This window comes from Vicugna pacos, chromosome 7 (genome assembly GCF_048564905.1).
Source record: "Vicugna pacos chromosome 7, VicPac4, whole genome shotgun sequence".
In the NCBI taxonomy this organism is placed as follows: Eukaryota; Metazoa; Chordata; class Mammalia; order Artiodactyla; family Camelidae; genus Vicugna; species Vicugna pacos.
The window spans coordinates 12,658,007-12,676,812 of record NC_132993.1 but is presented as its reverse complement, the minus strand read 5'-3'; the positions used below and the strand labels follow the sequence as shown (position 1 = coordinate 12,676,812).

General features: G+C 44.9%; 1 protein-coding gene across 1 annotated transcript in view; it reads left to right on the top strand.

Moving 5' to 3' along the window:
- Positions 1-18,806, top strand: part of TBXAS1 (thromboxane A synthase 1) — a 142,297-nt gene that overhangs the window by 68,234 nt on the left and 55,257 nt on the right. Inside the window, exon 5 of the mRNA XM_006210031.4 lies at positions 6,527-6,643. Within this exon, the coding sequence (XP_006210093.2) occupies positions 6,527-6,643 (117 nt within the window). The remainder of the gene's footprint in view (positions 1-6,526; positions 6,644-18,806) is intronic.

Below are 18,806 nucleotides of genomic sequence, written 5' to 3'. Positions count from 1 at the left end.
TAAGTCCTCTTTTACATGCATGCAAGACAATTTCTCACTGTGCATCAGCTGCTATTAACATGAAGATCCTCCAACTCTTCCACACCCATCAAACCCTAAGTGTTGTTTCAGGCTGTCCTCAAATCCTGCCTCTCCCACGAAGCTGTCCCTTTCTCAATCCACATTCACTTTTTTCTTTCTCTGAACTTGGACAGTATTTATATCTGCATCACTCATTTTCACAACTGCTCCCACTGTGCCTTCGACTATTTACAGTAAATGAAGGTATGGCTTTCACCCTAACTTGATTAACTTTAAGGCTTGTCCCTCATTTTTACACCCCAGGGCCCAAACACATAACGACTACTCAGTATCCAATATATTCTTGTTCCAACTGAATCAAATCTCCGTCAACTTGACATTCTCCCCAGATTAACTAGGTGTTACCTGGAGATTCAATATACACTTCCTTTTGTGGGCCATTCACAAACATGTAAAAAGATCCATCAAAGATGAGATCTCTAGGAAACCCCAATGTTTATAATTTTCCATCTGGGAACGTAGCCACTTATCTTCCGCGTTGTTTATGGCCTTTAAGCCAATTCCACATTCATGATAAAACAACCCTTAGTGACTCAATTTTTTTAAAAACTGTCTTTAGAGTGGGATTTTCTCACAGGTTTTGAAAGTCAAATTAAATTGGGCACTGTGGTTCCCTCTTATCCATATGCTTATTTATCTGCTCAAAGAACTCAAGGAGATTAGTGAGGCATGATTTCCTCTTACTGACACCATGCTGCCTTCCCTCTAATAAGCCATGTTTACTTAAGTATTCAGCCACTCAGCTTTATTATACGTTCATTCAGTAAACATTAAATGCTTACTTCATGCAAGCTTCTACCAAATGGTCTCTTGTGATACAGAAAATATCTTAGCATATTAGTTTGATACATTAAGTGAAAAGGAACTTAAATAACGCATGGCTTCATTCTCCAACTGTGAGAACCCACCCCTGCTCATAAATCCAGGTGTGACTTCCATGTGCCCCTGGTGGAGAGTGACTGTGATGTGAGAGGCTGGTTTAGCTCCGAAATTGATGTGAGTTGCAGGCATCCCATGAGGGACTGAGAGAGCACCTTGGCAGACGGTGGGGTGACACCACGGGGAACTCCCCGACGTGAGTCAGTACTGAGCAAATATTTGAATTCAAAAACTGTTGAATGATGTATTTTTTTCCAACTCAAGAACACTGGGCTGACCAGTCTATGGGTCAGACCAGGGTGGCAGTTCCTCTATCTCGCTTTCCCATTTACATTTTTGAGGCCACTCCGTTCTGTGGAACGTCTTGCTCGGTCCTGCCCATTTTCCAAATGGACTCCTGGGGGCCTTACCACTTCCCCCAGCACTTCCAGAATTTGCTTCCGGTGCTGCAACCACAGTTTATCGTTAAACCTCAATCAATCTTCTTAGCATTTATAGAACCTCAGTTGTCCCAGCACCTCTGGACTTGGTTATTTTTGTTTAGATACCTTTAATTAGCTCCTCTTTGCTATCAGGTACTCAAGGAAGCTCTTTTAATATCTGTGGAAACTGGAGCTGGGCCACAGGACTCAGCAGAAATGGTCATCACTAGCGGTAGAAGGTTTTATTCCTGGCCTGTTATCAAGACTGTGAGCTGGGGAAGCTGTGGGGAGGGTGGGAAGAGATAGGGGTCTTTGGCCCATGTTAGGTTGGCCGAGTGGAGTGAGGGCACGGAGAGGATGTATTTCATCACTAAACCTGCTGCCAGGAGCTCCGAGTTCTGGTCCAAAATGATAGCAGAGAGAGCAGATCAGGCTGCAGGCATGCTTGTTCCCAGATTCCATGATTGTTTATGGAGCAGAGGTGGAAGGTGGTGTGGCCATAAGACGGTAGGGGTGCCAGTCCTCAGGTCCTCACTGGCAACACAGGGGTCACCTCTCCAGGCACATGTCCAGCCACACCATCCACTCGCAAGAGTCACATCTAAAGCCAAGTGATGGATTTGGTGAGTGGTTTATTAAGAGACATTAAAAACCTGGGGCCTGGCTGCCCCAGGTGCAGCCTCTCCAGGACTGCTTTCCCCTTCTCACCACAGCAATATGGGGATCATGGGACGAGTTCCTGTGAAACCACAGAGCCCTTGGCACTGATAAAGATTACTCAAGTTCTGAGGCAAATAAGTCACTGGTAACCTCGTTGCCCTCTGCATCTGCAGCAGGACCCCATCATGGGGTCAGGAGCACGCTGACCCGTCACACAGCTCACCAACAAGGCCAACTCCATTCAGTGCTCCAGGGGATCAGGCCACCTGTGCTGGGGCCACAGGGGCCTGCCTGCCAGCACCCACTGAGGAGAGAGGGGTCCTTGGCCAGTTAGCCGTAAACTTGCCCCCCTCCACCTGCAACTAGTACCTCTCCACTGACAGCTTTGGAAAACTTACTTATTGAGAGTTTCTGATCCCTTTTCTCTTAAATAAAACGTTGAATAAATTAAAACATTCTAGTTTTCCAATGGGAGTAGCAAGGTTTGAACTGTGAAAATGGTTTTGGTCCATGACTTAGGGAAGCACTCATCATTCCGGTCAAATCTTGATTACTTTTTTCAGCTTTGCATTTCTTGAGAAGGGTCTGCTCACATGACAGGTTCACAGCTCCGAGAGAGGCAGTAGTTCTTACCTAGAGCTCAGACAGACCCAGGGAACCGGAAAACACAGGTGTGCAACCTCATTTGCCTGAACCCCTGTCTATTTTGAGGCAGGTCTCTTGGTTTACATGCAACATTGTGCTGTGCACGGGAAGCCCTGCAGGCTGTTTCTGATCCCGGGATGAGACAAGGGAAGTCCCGGGTGACAGCCACATGGGATGCCTGCCCGCTGCAGTCCTCTCCTTTCACCACGTCTGGACATGGCTGGTCCTGAAAAAAACCAGGTCCAGGAAACTGCATTCGTATGAACTCTGACATCTTGGAAGGCACGGAGGGTTTCGTGGATCCCCAGCAGTGTAGTAACAGTACTGAGAGGTACTGATTTGAATGCCCAAATGTTCCATCAGTGCCTGGCAGAACTTCAAAATCTTGTTGAAAATGGTTTCATATTTTTTGTGTGTCTTACCAGACCCTTGTTGCAGCAGAAGGCCTTCTTTATATTTTTCAGAGAGAAATAAGTTAAAAATCTCATTCTTATATTTCTACCTTCTTTCTTGACTTTTGTGGGGGCAGAAGTGAAAATAAATGTGTAAACCAGGAGAGTAACATCTAGAATTCTGGGGAGAGGACAATAAATAAGCATAGGAGCAGTTCTGGTCTCTCGATGGCTGTGTTTCTGAACTGTCTCAGGCAGGGCTGCCATAGCCCGTTTCTTGTTTTTGAACAAACATGAAGAGGCCCCCTTTTTCCACCTGCTGATGCTAAGTTGGCAGACAGACCCCAAGTTTGGTTCAGCCCCACATGCCCCCAGGGCCTTAAATAAAATTTACTGTGTCCCCTTGAGCCCTGGACACGCCGCATAGTGTAACTGGAGGCCGCGCTCTCAGTCTAGTCACCGTCTAAAGCAGAGACAGGGAAGATGGTGTGATATTTATGACCATCTTCTACCAGCAAAGACTGAATGGACAAAAATTGTCCAGTGAAGATGGACACTTTAAATATTTCAAACCACCAAAATATAAGCCCTGCTTGGCTGAAATCTTTGTACAGCCAGAGAGCAGTAGTCATAGGTTGAAAATAGCACATGGTCTCAGGTATAGAATTTGAGGTTATCCAAGTGGCAAATGATAGAAGCCTAGAGTTCTCATGGACTGTAACACAGGGAGGGGCAGTGCAAGGTGTTTCTCACACCCGGCGAGGAGGGACACGGGTGGTGCCATGGAACTTCCTCGTCTGTGCACGGTTGTGTGAGGAAGCTCATAACAGCGGACCTGGCCTTTTTGTGATCATGGCATGCTTTCTGACAGTAATATTTTTGCATCCTCCTTGACATACAGAACACCAAACAAATTAGCAATGCTCACTCCATCACCACTGAGGTAAAACAGTGTCTCTTGGAGTCTTTAAAAGCACCTCGCTCTGTTTACCTGTTGACTGCCCCACCAAGGCATCACGGAGATTATATGGGCCTTGAGCCAATGTTCTAGCATGTTCCAGGACACAGGACAACTAATTTGGCGATGGCTTCATATCCTATTAAGCCTTCTTCATAGTAACATGCACACCCAGTTATGGTGAAAATGCCCTGCATGCATTTTGCAACACTCTGGGAACAGGCTGGTGGTTCTTATGTGACTCTGCTGGGCCACTGGAGAATCACTGGGCTGGCCCATGATAAGCATGGTTGTTCTCTCCACGTGAGCACAGGATGCGGCGGTGTTGGTTTTAGTAACTTGCTTCTCAGGGTTATGTGATTCTTCAATGTTTAAAGTTTATGGTTAGTTGGTCTAACAAGTTAGACCCTATTTTAAGAGATCTTAATTGAAAAGACAAGCACATTCAACTGTCCAAGGGAAACTTAGCAGGGGAGCCAAGAGTCCTCAACTGAACCATCGCTGCTTAGCAGGCCAGTGTTTCCTAATTATTGGAGAATTAACCCCAAACTAATGAAATCATGTGAAAAGCACTTTGTTACTTACAAGAGCAACAAGTATTTGTTATAAACCACCCCATTCCCATCTCCGAGTCAACTGTGAGCTCCTTGAGGGCAAGGATTCCACTCTTGGACTGGATAGTTTCAGAGCCACCATAGCACCCGGGCACACAGTAGGTGCTCAATAAGTGTTCAGAGCTTGATGGTCCTACGACTGACAAGATTCCAGCTGAGGGAGAGGAAGACTCCAGGCTTGGAGTTTGGGTTAGGATAGGGTTTTCAAACATTTTTGACTGTGGCCTCCAGTAATAAATATATTTCACATCAGGACAAAAATATATACTCTCTCTGTCTCTGTCTCTGTCTCTCTCCCTTTCTCAGAACCCCATAAACCACCACCCATCTTTCCTTAGGTTGAAACACTTCATTACACGAAGCATGGGATGAGACTGGATTTTACTAATGTACAAATATCCATAATGTACAATTTCCTCCTTTGACTCTGGAATCTAAACAGATGGGTTATGTTCCCCAAAATCCACAATCCTGTACAGTGACCACGGCAGTCCTAAAGAATTTCATTCTAAATATAGAGAGGTATTTCTCTGCAGAAGAATATCCCAGCAACTTGGTTCTACTATATAATTAAATCCACCCAGATACTTTGCAGTTATGTTTTATAGCTTATTTTGAGTGTTCACATTTTATCAGAAAATTATAATTTTCCTCTAAACATGAGTTTTTACAAGGCTTTTGAGTTATGATGGCTGGCTTCATGTTTCAACTACAAGGAAAACAGTGAAAAGAAATAGCAAAACCGCATATCACATGTGGTTCTAAAGAATGCTTGGTCCTCTAATCCCCCCAACTTTGCCACGCCCTGTGACCCCAGGTGCTCTGAACAGCAGTGGTGACCCCCAGTTTGACCACTTGGTAGGAGCAGCTGGTTTTAGAAAGGACAAGAACGGCCTGGGAGGAAGGGATGAGGACGCCTCATTCTTTGCGTATGTCCAGACTCAGTTGGACTGTCTCTTCCTCAGAGAAGCTTCCTGGCCCTTTAACCCCCTATCATTTTCTCACCTTGCCCTCCCTCCCCCTTTATAACACTCACTGTCTCATGAACTGTAATGACATCCATTTGTTAGTTGAGAAGCTGTCGGCTTCCCCACTAGACCATCAACTCCAAGAGGACCAATGGGCCAATGTAACGTCTTCTTTATTCAGCACCATATAGCCAACTTCTTAACATGTGTTAGACATTCGATATAAGTTTGTTGAATTAGAAAAATGAATGAATGAATCAGAGAACACAGAAGCATCCCGACAGCAGTTCTGGAAGCAGCTCTGTCAGGACATGCTTCTGAAGGGCTCTGTTTTCCCCAGCACTCCCCACCGCTCCCCTCCCACCACACACACACACATACCAAGGACCCAAACGTGAGTCTGCCAACGCCTGGCCCAACCTAACCAATCCAGCCAGAAAACCCCTCCCACATCGCTCAGACAGGAGACTCTGTCCCAGGAAAGACTAGCCCATCTCCACGAAGCCTGCTGTTGGGTCCCCAGGGAACCCTCGCTCAGCAGGGGGACCTCAGAACACACAGAAGCCGCTGAGTTATTTACAGTGATGCCCACAGAGGAGCAAGGTAGATCTGGGCCAGCAGAGCATCCCCATCTGCTCCCGGTGGGCCCTCAGCCACGGCTCTTTTGTCCATGAGCCTTTATATTCTTCTTTTTTTTTTTTTTTTTTTTTTTTTTTACATTTTTATTGATTCATAATCATTTTACAGTGTTGTGTCAAATTTATATTCTTCTTTATGTCCTTGCAGGAGAAATCTCCTAGTTGTTGGTCACGGGTGAGTCTCACCAGAAGGTTTATCATGGACTGTATTGCCACTGAGGTGACTGTGGCTCCCTTGTGTCCTAACTCTGCTTGTTCCTTTCCATCAGGCGTCGGGTTTGGAGTCCAAACAAGTAGCCAACAGTGTCCTGTTTTTACGCGACAAAAGATGGAAAGAGGTCAGAAGTGTCCTGACGACTGCTTTCACTCCTGAAAAGCTGAATGAGGTAAGACACGGGAAACACAGGCTCTTCCGTAGGAACAGGTTTCTTCTCTTCAAATTGTGACAGGCAGCTGCTTCACGTTGTGTCACCTGCCCGGGTGGCATATCAAAATGCCCTGCCTGTTGTTGTTGCAGCCTTCAAACCTCCCTATGATCCAAAAAGCCAGGATCCTGGAGTATCTTTCACTTCTCCAGCCTTCCACATCCCCAGCTGCCACGAATCTATTATGAATCAGCAAGCATTTGCTGTGTGCCTGCTAAGTCCCAAGGCTCTGCCCCTACCCGGCACCTGGGGGGCAGCCAGGAGCAAGCTGGAGGGGTCTCCTCATCCTTTCATGTGTAATGGATCACCTGGGGATCTTGTCAAAATGCAGATTCAGATTCAGCAGGTCTGGGGTGGGACCTGAGATTCTGCATGTCTAACAAGCCCCCAGGTGATGCGGATCCTTCTGAACAGTGAACCACACTTTATACAGCAAGGCACTCGAGAACATCGTGAAACAAAGCTGAGCTTTGAGTCAAGTCTGAAATAGGAAAGAGACAGCCACGGATTATCGGGGAGGAGTATGAGGCTGTCCTTTGCAGGACTCTGGATGGCAGGTGTGCCCAGGATAACCTTCGCGGCCAAGTCAGAGAGAAGAGCCTCATTTACAAGATGCTCTTAAACCCGGGGTTCCCTCCTTCCCCACCCAGGGGCCCACCTTCCCTACCTGGTGCACAAACAGAACATACTGTGTGTCCTGCTTCCTGGCCAAGTTCTCTCACACTTGATCCTCACTGATGGCCCCTCAATTGCTGGTCTGGCTTTGATATCTCCTCTGAATTCTGCAACAGCAACAGTTCAGGACTGAGTCCTTGAGCACCCTCTGATGTGAAGTGGCTAAGGGGCTGCCTCAGTCTGAGTCCCAGGTGCACTGGTAACTCCAAAGCAACTGCCCTTCCACAGCCATCCACCACATCTAGCTGTTCCAGAATGCCTGGGCTTGGTTGAATACATGAGTCTCAGTTTATAGCACCAGCTAATACACACAGCATTATTAAGTGTGTATCAGCACACTTAATCCTCAGCACATCCTGGTGAGGCAAATACTATTATCACACCCATTTTACAGATGAGGCAGCTGAGGCACAAAGAGATTAAGTAACATGCGTCATGTCACACAGCTAGTAAGTGTGGCAAAGCCAAGGTTAGACCCCAGCTCCAGAAGTCTCTTAACCTCTCTGCTTGATTGCTTCTCTTATCTCCCTGTGATTTGCCATGTCCTGAAGCTCCCTAGGACTGTCCCAGGGGTTGTTAGAAGGGTGGAGCAAATGGTACCTCTGTGGAAACTTAGCAGGATCAGAAGCAACACCCCTCTATTTTCTGCCTAAGTTTGGAACCAGCTGAGGTGTGGAAACAGGTTTCAGACAGAAACCTCCTTTCTCACTGGCAAAACTGTTTGAGAAATGGAGCCCTGCGCTCTGGTGGTGGGGGGCTTGCTAACACTTTTCCCGGAATGGGACAACTACAGCCTCCCCGACAGCAGTGCGGCAGAGAGCACACGCCAGTGTGGACCCCAGATCCCACCCAGCTTGCCCATGCGTGCTCAGTTCCTTCTTCCCATGCCCCAGCCTGCTAAGGGTGGGGGTGCTGCGCAGGGCTCAGCCCTCCTCGGCTGCAGGTGCACGCTGGAGTCACCTGGGGAGCCTTGAAGACCACTCCTGTCTGGGTTGCACATCTAGAAGTTGAGATTAAATTGGTTTGGTTTGGAATGCAGCCTGGGTCTGAGGGGGTGTTACAGCTCCCCAGGCGATTCCACCGTGAAGCCAGAGCCGGCAACCACCACAAGTCAAAGTTCCCCACAAAGAAACTGAAGGAGGGGGGCATCCTGCTTCAGCCGGAGCCAGAAGCCCTGTTCCACATTTAGCTGTGTTAATATACTGAGGTTTCACGGGAGAATTTGTTCAAAGGAAGGGCTGCTCCTTTAAAAAGGTGTTAAGCATATTTTGGTCGCCTTTATTACATCTAGTCGCTAAAAATGTTGAGTTACCCAAAAGAGAGGGTGGGCAGGAGAGGTAGATAAACCATGGGTTGACATTACTAGCTCAAACATGTTGCATCATACTTCCGGATTCGTGAGTAAACAATGGCTTGACAGCCCAATAGATGCAGAAAGAATTTCGTTGTTTGTTAAAAAAGAAATTGATGAAGGGTAACTGATTTTTTAAGAGAGAGACAGAGAGACAGAAAGAGAGAGAGAGAGAAAGAAAAAGAAAGAAAGAGAAAGAAAGAGAGAAAGAAAGAAAGGAAGGAAGGAAGGAAGGAAGGAAGGAAGGAAGGAAGGAAGGGAGGGAGGGAGGAAAGGGGGTTTTTTTTTGACTGTCTTGAACCCTGTTTCTTTCGGAGGGGGGAAAGGATATTATCAGGGTCTAGATTTCTTTAGCATATTACAGGGTATATGCCAGAAACAGATAGTGTCATTGCCCAAACAAATTCAGTGCTCCTGGGATCCAAAGCATTTTCTCCTTCTGGCTCAGGAATTAAATTCCTAGTGCCTGAATTAGTTGCAGAAAATAGAGTTCCTTTAAGTTGTTCATAATACTAATATGCCTTGGAGAAAGAGGGTGGTCATAAATTAGAGGGAAGAGGGAGGGAAAGAAATTTCATAGACTCCTTGGATTTTGCTTCAGTTCTAGCTCATTGTATAACATATTCTACCAGGAAACTTAAAGCTCCATTGGAAATCATCTTTCTACTCAATGTAGTTCAATTTAGGTTCTCGGGTTTCATTTGAAAGGAGCAGAGGTAGTGAATCAGCTTTCTCCCTCCCTCTGGAGAGGTTAGACCTGGTGAGTTTAAAGTTTCTGGGAGGCATCTAAGTAGATGCATCAGGCAGAAAGCTGGCTGCAGATCTGGCACTTGGGAGAGAAGGGTAGGAAAGATGGTCATCAAAAACACAGGCATGTGATATACAGCATAAGGAACATGATCAATAACTTTGTATGGGGACAGATGGTTACTAGACTCACGTGGTGATCATTTCATAATGCATGCAAATATCAAATCACTACATAGTACACCTGAAACTAACATAATATTGTACATCAACTATATTCTAATTAAAAGAAGAAGAAATGTTTTTAAAAAAAGAAAAAAACGTATGGTTGAGGTCACTATAGGAATGTGTTTAGAGTAAGAGGGTGAGGGGCAGAGGGGAGACCGACAGACCACTCAGAAAGAACAGCTTGAAGCACAGGAGAATGTGGAAGGAGGAGCCAAGAAAGGAGGGGCAGCCAAAGGTGTTAAGTGCTGGTTAAACAGAAAGGAGCACGAGGACTAAAAAGTACGTGACAAAGATAATAGTTTTCTAACGTTGAGCCAATGTCTATGTGTTTCATGCTCCATGAATTGTGTCTCCTGTGATTTTCTGTCCTCCACTGAATCCTTGCTTCAGAAGGAGGCAGCAAGTGCCATCCAGAACAAGGAGATGGCAGCTCAATTTTGCACGTTAGGTTTTCTTGAGCCCTACTGAAGCCATGCTGTGTTGGGAGTGAAAAGTCTTTCCTAATTCCCAAACAGGTCCCTTTGCATATGAAGAGCATGGTTTTGGGCTCTGAGCATGGAGCCTCCTCTACATGGAGGTGTTGCCATGATGGAGGATCTGACAAGGGAAGGGTTCCTAGCCTACGGAAGAGGGATGGAGGGGAGGAGGGAGGGAGGGCTGGCTGCCAGACATCAGGGTCCTCCTGACTGTCTCCTTCCCTAGCGTTTGTGACCCTCCAGGTTTCTGGATGGTTCCTTGGAATTTAACCTCACAGTGGCCTTTGATTTTCAGGTCACTGGTTCTCAAACTCTGTGTAACCAAGGGTTGCACCAACAACACCTACAACCCTTAAACTAAAATATGTAATTCCAGCCACCCCAGGACCTGCAGAAGGAGAATTTCTAGGGTGGCTGAGAATCTGTACATTTCACAAGTTCCCTGCATGATTCCGATTAGAGCCTGAGGTGAAAGCACTTGTGATGAGTCTTCTTGATCCCTCGTCTGACCATCTCAGACCCACAGCCTCCCCAGGCTTGCACGAACTGGGCCCAGAACCCCCAACTCCCTTTCCTGCTTTATTTTTCTCTGTAGGACTAGCTCACTGGCTGACATTCCGTTTATTTTACTTGTTTTTTCTTTGTTGTTGTCTGTAGCACAAAGCACAGAATGGGTACTCAATAATGATTTGCTGGATGGATGGATGGATGGATGGATAGATGGATGAGGAATCAAAGAACCAGGAAGCTTTCTAAGGACTGAGATAAAGAGGAATAAACGGGAAATAATTTCATCAAAGAAAAATTGTTGACTTCCTCTTTAGAGGGTCACAAGTATATGCGTGAAGAAACAGGGAAAGCAGGTCACAAAGACAAAGAGGAGAATGAGGCTCACAGAGGGCCTGGGGCGGAGGAGACAGACACAAGAGAAGCCCAGGGAACCCACAGGAGCTCACACTTCACTGGGACGCGGTACCTGAGTCAGTTTTCCCGAGGGTATAGCTTTGAAATACCAACACCCTAGCCTTTCTGAATTCGTAAGTAGCTCCTGGACATTTATTATCAAACTTCAGAGTTTATTCTTGAAATAAAGATTTGTTTTCTTTTGGAATTCTGAGAGTTTTCCCTTCAGCCCCTGGCAGCCTAAGTCCTTTACTCTCTGCGTCTGTGTCATTAACACTCAAAAGCTCTGGACGGCACTGTCTTTATTTGTGTGGATATTAGGCTACTCTGGCCACCAATGCGTGAAAGTTAGTTTAAAAATCAGCATTTGATCATGAATCCATACTGTTGTTTAAAATAAAATTGGTTTTTGGTTTACACCTTACCAGGAAATAATATATACAGAGAAAGAACTAGTGAACATTTGATTGACACATCCCTGATTCTGGAAGAGACCATCAAAATCATAGTCTAGTGACAGACAAGTTATTGGGATTTATATTAAAGGATGGCTGAGCATTGCTAGGAAAACAACTGACAGATTTATTAGGGAAAATTTTGTCTGATTAATCTGCCAGAATTTTCACCCCATCTCCTAAAAGATTAATTTTTCAAAAGGGGCAACTGGTAGATTTATTTAGATTTTTCTTTTTTTTTTTTTTACCAACTTTTTTGCTATGTTCTTTACCAAAGACTATTAATATGTAACCCTGGGATTGTGTAAAACTTTATGAATGGTCAGGGAGTAAATCAATTTAATTTCAAGAAACAAAACAAAATTAATCCTTCTCTGGGTTTCCCTCAGAAACAGGATTATAAAAAACAGGATTCTCTAGGGACCCAGGCTAGCACTCATTTTATTTTTAAATTTTATAACTTATCTGAAAGAAGGAGAACACCATGAAATTTATGCATTTGTATATTTCTCTAAGCTCATCTGATCTGAAAAATATTAAATCAATTGGAATAAGTTTCTAAGACTCTTCTAAGATTGTATAAGTCTGCACAAAAGTGGCAGGTACCCTTCAGTGTAAGCAAGAATAAAATAATGCATTTAGGAGAAAAGCATTTAAACTGTACTTATATGATAATGAACTTCAAGCTCTGCATTACTACCAAGAAAACAGATTTGAAATCATTGAGGACTGAAGAGGCCCCATGGTCATCTAATTCAGTGAAATATTGCAGACCAGCTTCTTCTATTCACTATGCATCTTAAAGGCTTGGAGGTAGGGGGAAAGTCCAGGAAAGAAATCTGTTTAATTTTGTTTATTCTGGATTCAAATAAGTTTTCATTAAGTGAAAACATGGGGAGTTAACATCACATTCACCTGCTGAGGGAAATGGGGCTATTGGGCACTATGCCTTTGGAGGTAGATTTCACGGGGAATTCTGTTATTAGGTACCTCTGACAGAGACCAGGCTCCTAATTGGATGGACAACAGATCCAACCCAATATGGCAGCTTGAATCTTCTCAGTCCTCAAAGCCCAAGAGAAGTGATAGACATTTCACCCAGATGACTAAGCTGATGGTGACCCACTGAGTAGATGGAAGAGACCTGATAGCTTCCTACATGAGAGCCTGGAGCTGGGTGTGTGTGTCACTCAACAGTAAGAGCCAATCAGCTCTGGGCATGGGGATTCAGTTAACGAAAAGTCAGACCCACAGGGAAAGCTGGTATCCCTCACGGTTGCTGTGCATCCAGCCCAATGCCTAATTTTTCACTTTCATCCAGATGTTTCCTGTCAGGAAGGCACAGTCAATAATGTATGAATCTTAAAGGCGGAGACAGATGTGGTTATTATCCCCTCTAGGCCTTTCTTGCCGTGGAGAAGACATATTACTCGAGAATGACTACAATTTTTTTTAAAAAAATTTAAGTTGATACAGCAGACTTATGAGTAAATGCATAGCTACGACCATTTCAGAGCAAAAGTCTTTGCAGAATTACAGTCATCACCATAGCTTAGTTTGGCCTTTAAAATTTCACTGTAAACTCCTCAGACAATCACACAAAAGGGCTTCTAAAACAGAACGCAGTCTTTCTGTAATGTTGGAGCAAGGAGCTTTCTCTGGGCTGCATCGGCCTCCAGACACCTATTTTTAATATTTGCTTTTGTTTCTTAATCCTTCCAGACAATAAAAATGAGAGTCATTATAACCAAGTGTGACTGAGGTAATAAATACTTCAGAGTCCAAAAATACACTGTCCCTTCCTGCTCAGCTGCCCATTTTCCAGAATGTCTAGGTACTTAGCTAGCAGCAAGAGACCATTATCCTGCGATGTAGTTGTATTCCACTGACACCTAATCTCCCAATTAAAATTGGTGAAATGATGAACTGTTTAAATTCTGGTTAAAATGCTCCTTCTCCGTTCCCATTCGAAAGAAAACACACTCCTCATCACAGGCACCCCATCCTGGGTTATAATTTGGTCTTCCTTTGCCAGCATCATCCTGTCACTCCGACTTGCTGCTGGTTAAACCTGAAAGAGCATCTCAATGTGCCTCCCGGCTTGGCTGTTGCTTAGCAACACGGGCAGACACCGCCTCCTCGGGCTGAGTTCTAATTGGTCACAGCTCCTGACAGGAGCCCCTGACTTACTAGAAATGATACTTGATTACTCACCTAGATGGCTAGAGCTGATACTTATCAGCAGGACATTTTGCATAAAATAAGTCATGGATGTTTTTAATATCTGGATGGCCGAAGGAGGTTACGAGTTCCATTCACTGGTGCTGATTTTCCGTTTGTCACCAGTTTAGAGCACTCTCAGGAATTACTTTTTCTATTTTTTTAATCGAACAGCATGTTTAAATACCGTCTCCCGTCCCCACTAGCTGACCCTTATTTATTCAGAAAATCCCCTTTGATATCAGTTCCCAAACAGTGTTGCCCACAAGTCGAAGAATGCCAGACAGAATGAAATGTTAAATTCATAAAATTCAGCCAGTATTTATTAGCTCCTGTCTTTAAGGGGTTTATATTGTAGAAGGGCAACAAAGTGCCTAAATTCCTACATTATCACCAGGACGGTGACAGAGTTCACATCTTCTCTTGAGCATCAGAAACCACTTTCGGGGGCAGGGAGTGAGCAGCACTGGAACTGAGCCCTGATGATCTTGCTGAGTTCTGACAGAGGGAGAAGGTGCGTTGTGGGTGGAATGAGCTGCAGGAACAAAGGCATCTGGACAGAAAGTACAGGCTGCGTTCAGGGACTCAAGGAGTACAAATTGGCTGGAACACGGAGTACATGTAAGGGATTAGTGAGAGAAAACTGGAAGACTCGGTAGAGGCATGGAGCCCGCTGTTCTGTGCCAGGGGGATGCTTGGTGCAAACTTCACTGGAGACCGAGGAGCTATTAAATACTTGAAAGTGGGGGAGTGAGGAAGAGGGGTTCCATTTCAGCTATTTAGCCTCCAAGATGCTAGACGTTTCCCTGCCCCATGGGGCAAACACTTCTGGAGGGGATGAGGGGAACTGCAAGTTGTCTCTCTGGAGTCTCCGCTCCGCCGTGGCCCCAAGGTGGGCAGCTCCCTGGGGCCGTGTTTGATCTCAGAGCAGCGGCCTCTCCTAGGGCTCTTCTCTGAATCCCTCTTCATGTGTGGGCAGATGTGTCACCCAGTCTACACCCCATCCATGTGTGGGGGGCATCTCAGCTTAGAGGTCTAAGTTAACACAGGAGAGATGCTCTCCTTCCCTCCTCCTGCTCAGGAAATCTGTCTTCCCCACCACTCAGGCCAACTCCATTCTCCAAACTGCTGGAGTGCTAGAGGCTTAATGGTGTTTGTTTGTTTTTCAAGTTTATGACATCAGAGCTACACCGAGTGAAATTATAACCTAGACGTTAATTAATTGAAGAGTAAAAGGAATGTGGATGCTGATTTTGGAGGAAAAAAACAAGCCAGAAGTCAGCGGATCTGGAGTTCTGACTCTTACTTTTATGAGATCATGTGAACGTAAATATAACCAGATTCTGCCATTTAGATCTTTATGTAATTCTGCAGCCAATGCATCAGAGAGATGCCAAAAGGTATCTTGGGGATGGCGTAATTACAGGCTTTGCTGCCCCCAACTAGGAAGTTGCCCATTCTTTCCATGGTCTGCAGGCAACTGTCTCAACTGGTGCTTAGTGATCTTGGAATCGTAGGATGTCCATGGAAAGGGACTTTAATGCTCTTTGCAGTCAGCCCTTCATCTGGGGGTGAAGACTCAAGTTCAGAGAGATTCGAAGGACTTGTCCAAAGTAAGAGGTAGGTCATCATGGATCTCAGGTCTTTCATTCAGACCCAGCTCCCAGCAAACTGCACTGCATTCATGTTACGATAGGAAGAGCATCTCAATCTATTAATGTTTTTTGCATACCTTCTATGTCAAGGCCTTCAAGGAACATTCAACCATCCCATAGATATTGCTAGAGAATCAACTGAATGTGTGGCACTGTGCTCATTCCTGACAGGACAAATACTGAAAACTTCAATAATACATGACAGCATACAAGAGTTGCCACAAGAGTGACACTGAAAGTGTATTAGTTATCTATTGCTGTGTAACAAATTACCCCCCCCAAAAAACTTAGCAGCTTAAAACAACAACCCCTTTATTAGCTCATTGCTTCTGTGGGTCAGGAATTAGTCTGTGCATGGCTTAGCTGGGTGCCTCTGTCTCAAGGTCAACTAGTCAGACTGTTGACTTTGGCAGTGATCTCATCTGAAGTCTTGATGGGGGTTGGGGGGAGTGGTGCGGGGAGATCTGCTTCTGAGCTTACTCACATGGTTATTGGTAGGATTCAGCTCCTAACGGGCTTTTGAAGACAGGAAAAGAAGCTTGCCCTATGTCCTTCACCCAGTAGGGATCTCCAAAGAATTTTAGCAAAACATTGCTCAGATAACAAGTGTTGTCAGAAGACCAGTCTGGTGACTGAGTAGGGGATGGACTGGAAAATGAAAAGACAGGAGGCCAGGAGGTACTTTCAAAAGCTGCTTTTTTTACAGTACCTATATGCCAGGCACTATACAAGTTACTAAGATGACAAAGATGCTTAAGATATGGTCTTTGCTTTCAAGAAACAGATGACAGCCATGTACCAGGTGACAGGTGGCAAAGCCTGATTTAGAGTGGTCTCTGGGGAGAGAAGAATGAAGGGACAGATGCAAGAGAGGAAGAGATGTTAACATGATGAGACAAGAACAGGTCTGTGAGGAAGAGGGAGCAGAGAAGGATGGCAGGCACCCACACTAGTTTGGGAGCATGGGACTCTTCCAGAGAATGGCCACCAGGCTTGGATTAGTCACTGCCTTCTAAACATTTCACACATTTTGTTCCTAATCTTTGTCACAACTCTTCAAGGGAAGTACTACTATTCCCATTTTGCAGATGAAGAAATAGACCTGTTGAAGTTAAGCAATTTGCCTAAGGTCAAGCAGACTAGAAAGTGCCAAGGAGAAAAAAGCTAATCATTGGCTTTGAGTGTTTGCTCTCCCCAGGCAAAGTACATTTAACAACGCCAGAATCTTGGTCTCTAAAAGACCTCTCTCTTCTTCCTGGAATTAATTCTTTTGCCCTCTTTCTACATCTTGACTCATAATTCCTCAGACATAGTTGGTAAAGATTCTCCTTTTTTCCCACTGGGCAATTTAATTACACAGTAAACTCCAGACAAGTAAAGACTTCCTTCCTTTGGAAATTTCCTTCCCAGGCAGAGGATGGTGCTTTACCCTTGATGGTTACCGCTAATTACCAAAAAGCTGACCAGCCGTACATGCAGCATCATCTATAACCAAAGTGAGCAGTGAGAGAAACAAAATGGGAAACGTTTCCCCCAAGCTTGGCTGTGGACTGTAAATCTCCCTCTCCAAAAAAGTAATTCTTTAAAAACCTAATAACATTAATATTTTATCTGATTATAAGTGTAACATATGTGCATTATGAAAAACGTGGGAAAAAACCCAAAAACAAATCATTCGTTATCCTACAAAGAAAATGAAACAGAACCACCGAATGAGAGTCTTTTTATTAAGAGCTGCTTGATGAGAGCATCGTGTGTTCATCTGTGCATGTGTGTTTGTACAAGCCACCTATGCCCGCTCGTCTGCGAATATAGTGGAATAACTGTGGGGTTTGTGGATTGTATAAAGATGCTTGCAAGCCCATCAAAGAGGGCTTTTGTTTGCATGCAACTCATGTAAGAGTAAATACTCCATAACCACTTGAGCATAATGCAAGGAAGAAAAACTGAAATGACGGCTACTGGCCAGCATACAGATCATGCTCCACTGTCTTATAATATTTTCTCTGCATTGCTTTTTAAAACATTTTTCATATTACATGCCCCATCTCATATCACATTAACCTAAATAAAAACGTCATTATCCATTCAGTTCGACAGACAGCCGGCAGAGTGTGGTAGAAATTGCAATCACGCCAGCTGACAACAAAGCATCCTAATCACAAGCCGGTAGAAGAGCCGACGGTGGGCAGCTGGTCCACCCCATTTTGCACTGTCCAGGCACGCGATCGGATTCAGTATAGGGAGCCCCCTCTTCATATACAGCGCCCGCTTCTGAAGAGTTGTGTGCAAATCAAGTTTTGTGTTGCGTCCTGTGTTTGTTACATTAAGGAAGCTTCAAGCTTGATATCTAAAGAGACTTCCTTTCAAGCAGTATGTTTCTTTTTACCATGTTACGATTCCTCTGAAATAAATCTAAAAGCTATTTTGGTATATGAGATTTTATTAAAGTATATAGTTCACTTACACCACTAAGTTTATTAAAATAAGGGAAGGAATGTAGCCCATGAAGCCAGGCATAGAAATGCAGCTTGGATAGTCCCGAGTTCTCCAAACATTAAGGTAATTTGAGCTTTATTGAAAGTAACAGCCTAGAGGCTGTTAGAAGTGACCCATTTACATGCACTTTCGTACTGATGGATTATTAAACTGATGGTTTGTGAGAATTTAGGATAGAATGCAGTAGTCATGAAAAGTCCACCCAGAATTATCACGCTAATAATTCAGGGTAGTCATCCTCATTTCTTTGCCTTTTTTTTTTTCTTTTTTCAAGTGGCCTTCAGGATAGGTAGATAGGTAAGTTACATTTCTGTTTTCGCAAATCATGTGGCAAAGTGTGCTTCCTGGTGGAATATTTACCTAAGTTCACGCCCAACTGGCCAAAGAGCTGGGAACAGTGATACTGACGAATCCTGTGGCTGCCTGAGCAGCAGTCCAGCGGAGGACCACAGCTCTGTGTCCGGTCCTGGCACATGGTGCTAACCAGCTGAAGGCTTAGAAGACACACTGACCAAATTTCAAGTGAAACAAAGAAGGAATGGCCAAGGTGACAGGAAATGAGATTTGAGTGCATGGGTATATCCTCGGCCCATCCACACTGAGAACAATCACCCCGGTGCTCTAAGCCCTTACGTGTTGTTGAGTAGAAAGTTCTTTTTCCCTGGATTTCCCTCTCCTGATCCTCCCTCCAAGAGTCTTGGCAACAAGGAACAAGGGGAGGCTCTCAGATGCTCCCATAGCCCTGAGCTCAGCCCAGAGCTCACTCTCTTTCACTCACAGAACTGCCCTACTGCTTCTCAAGACCAACTCCCACACTGGGGCCGCTGGGGACACTGCACTTCCCTTATCCCCCAGAGCATACGGGGTTGGCTTGAATGGAGCTCATGCGGGGAAGTCCAACAAAGCCATGCACCG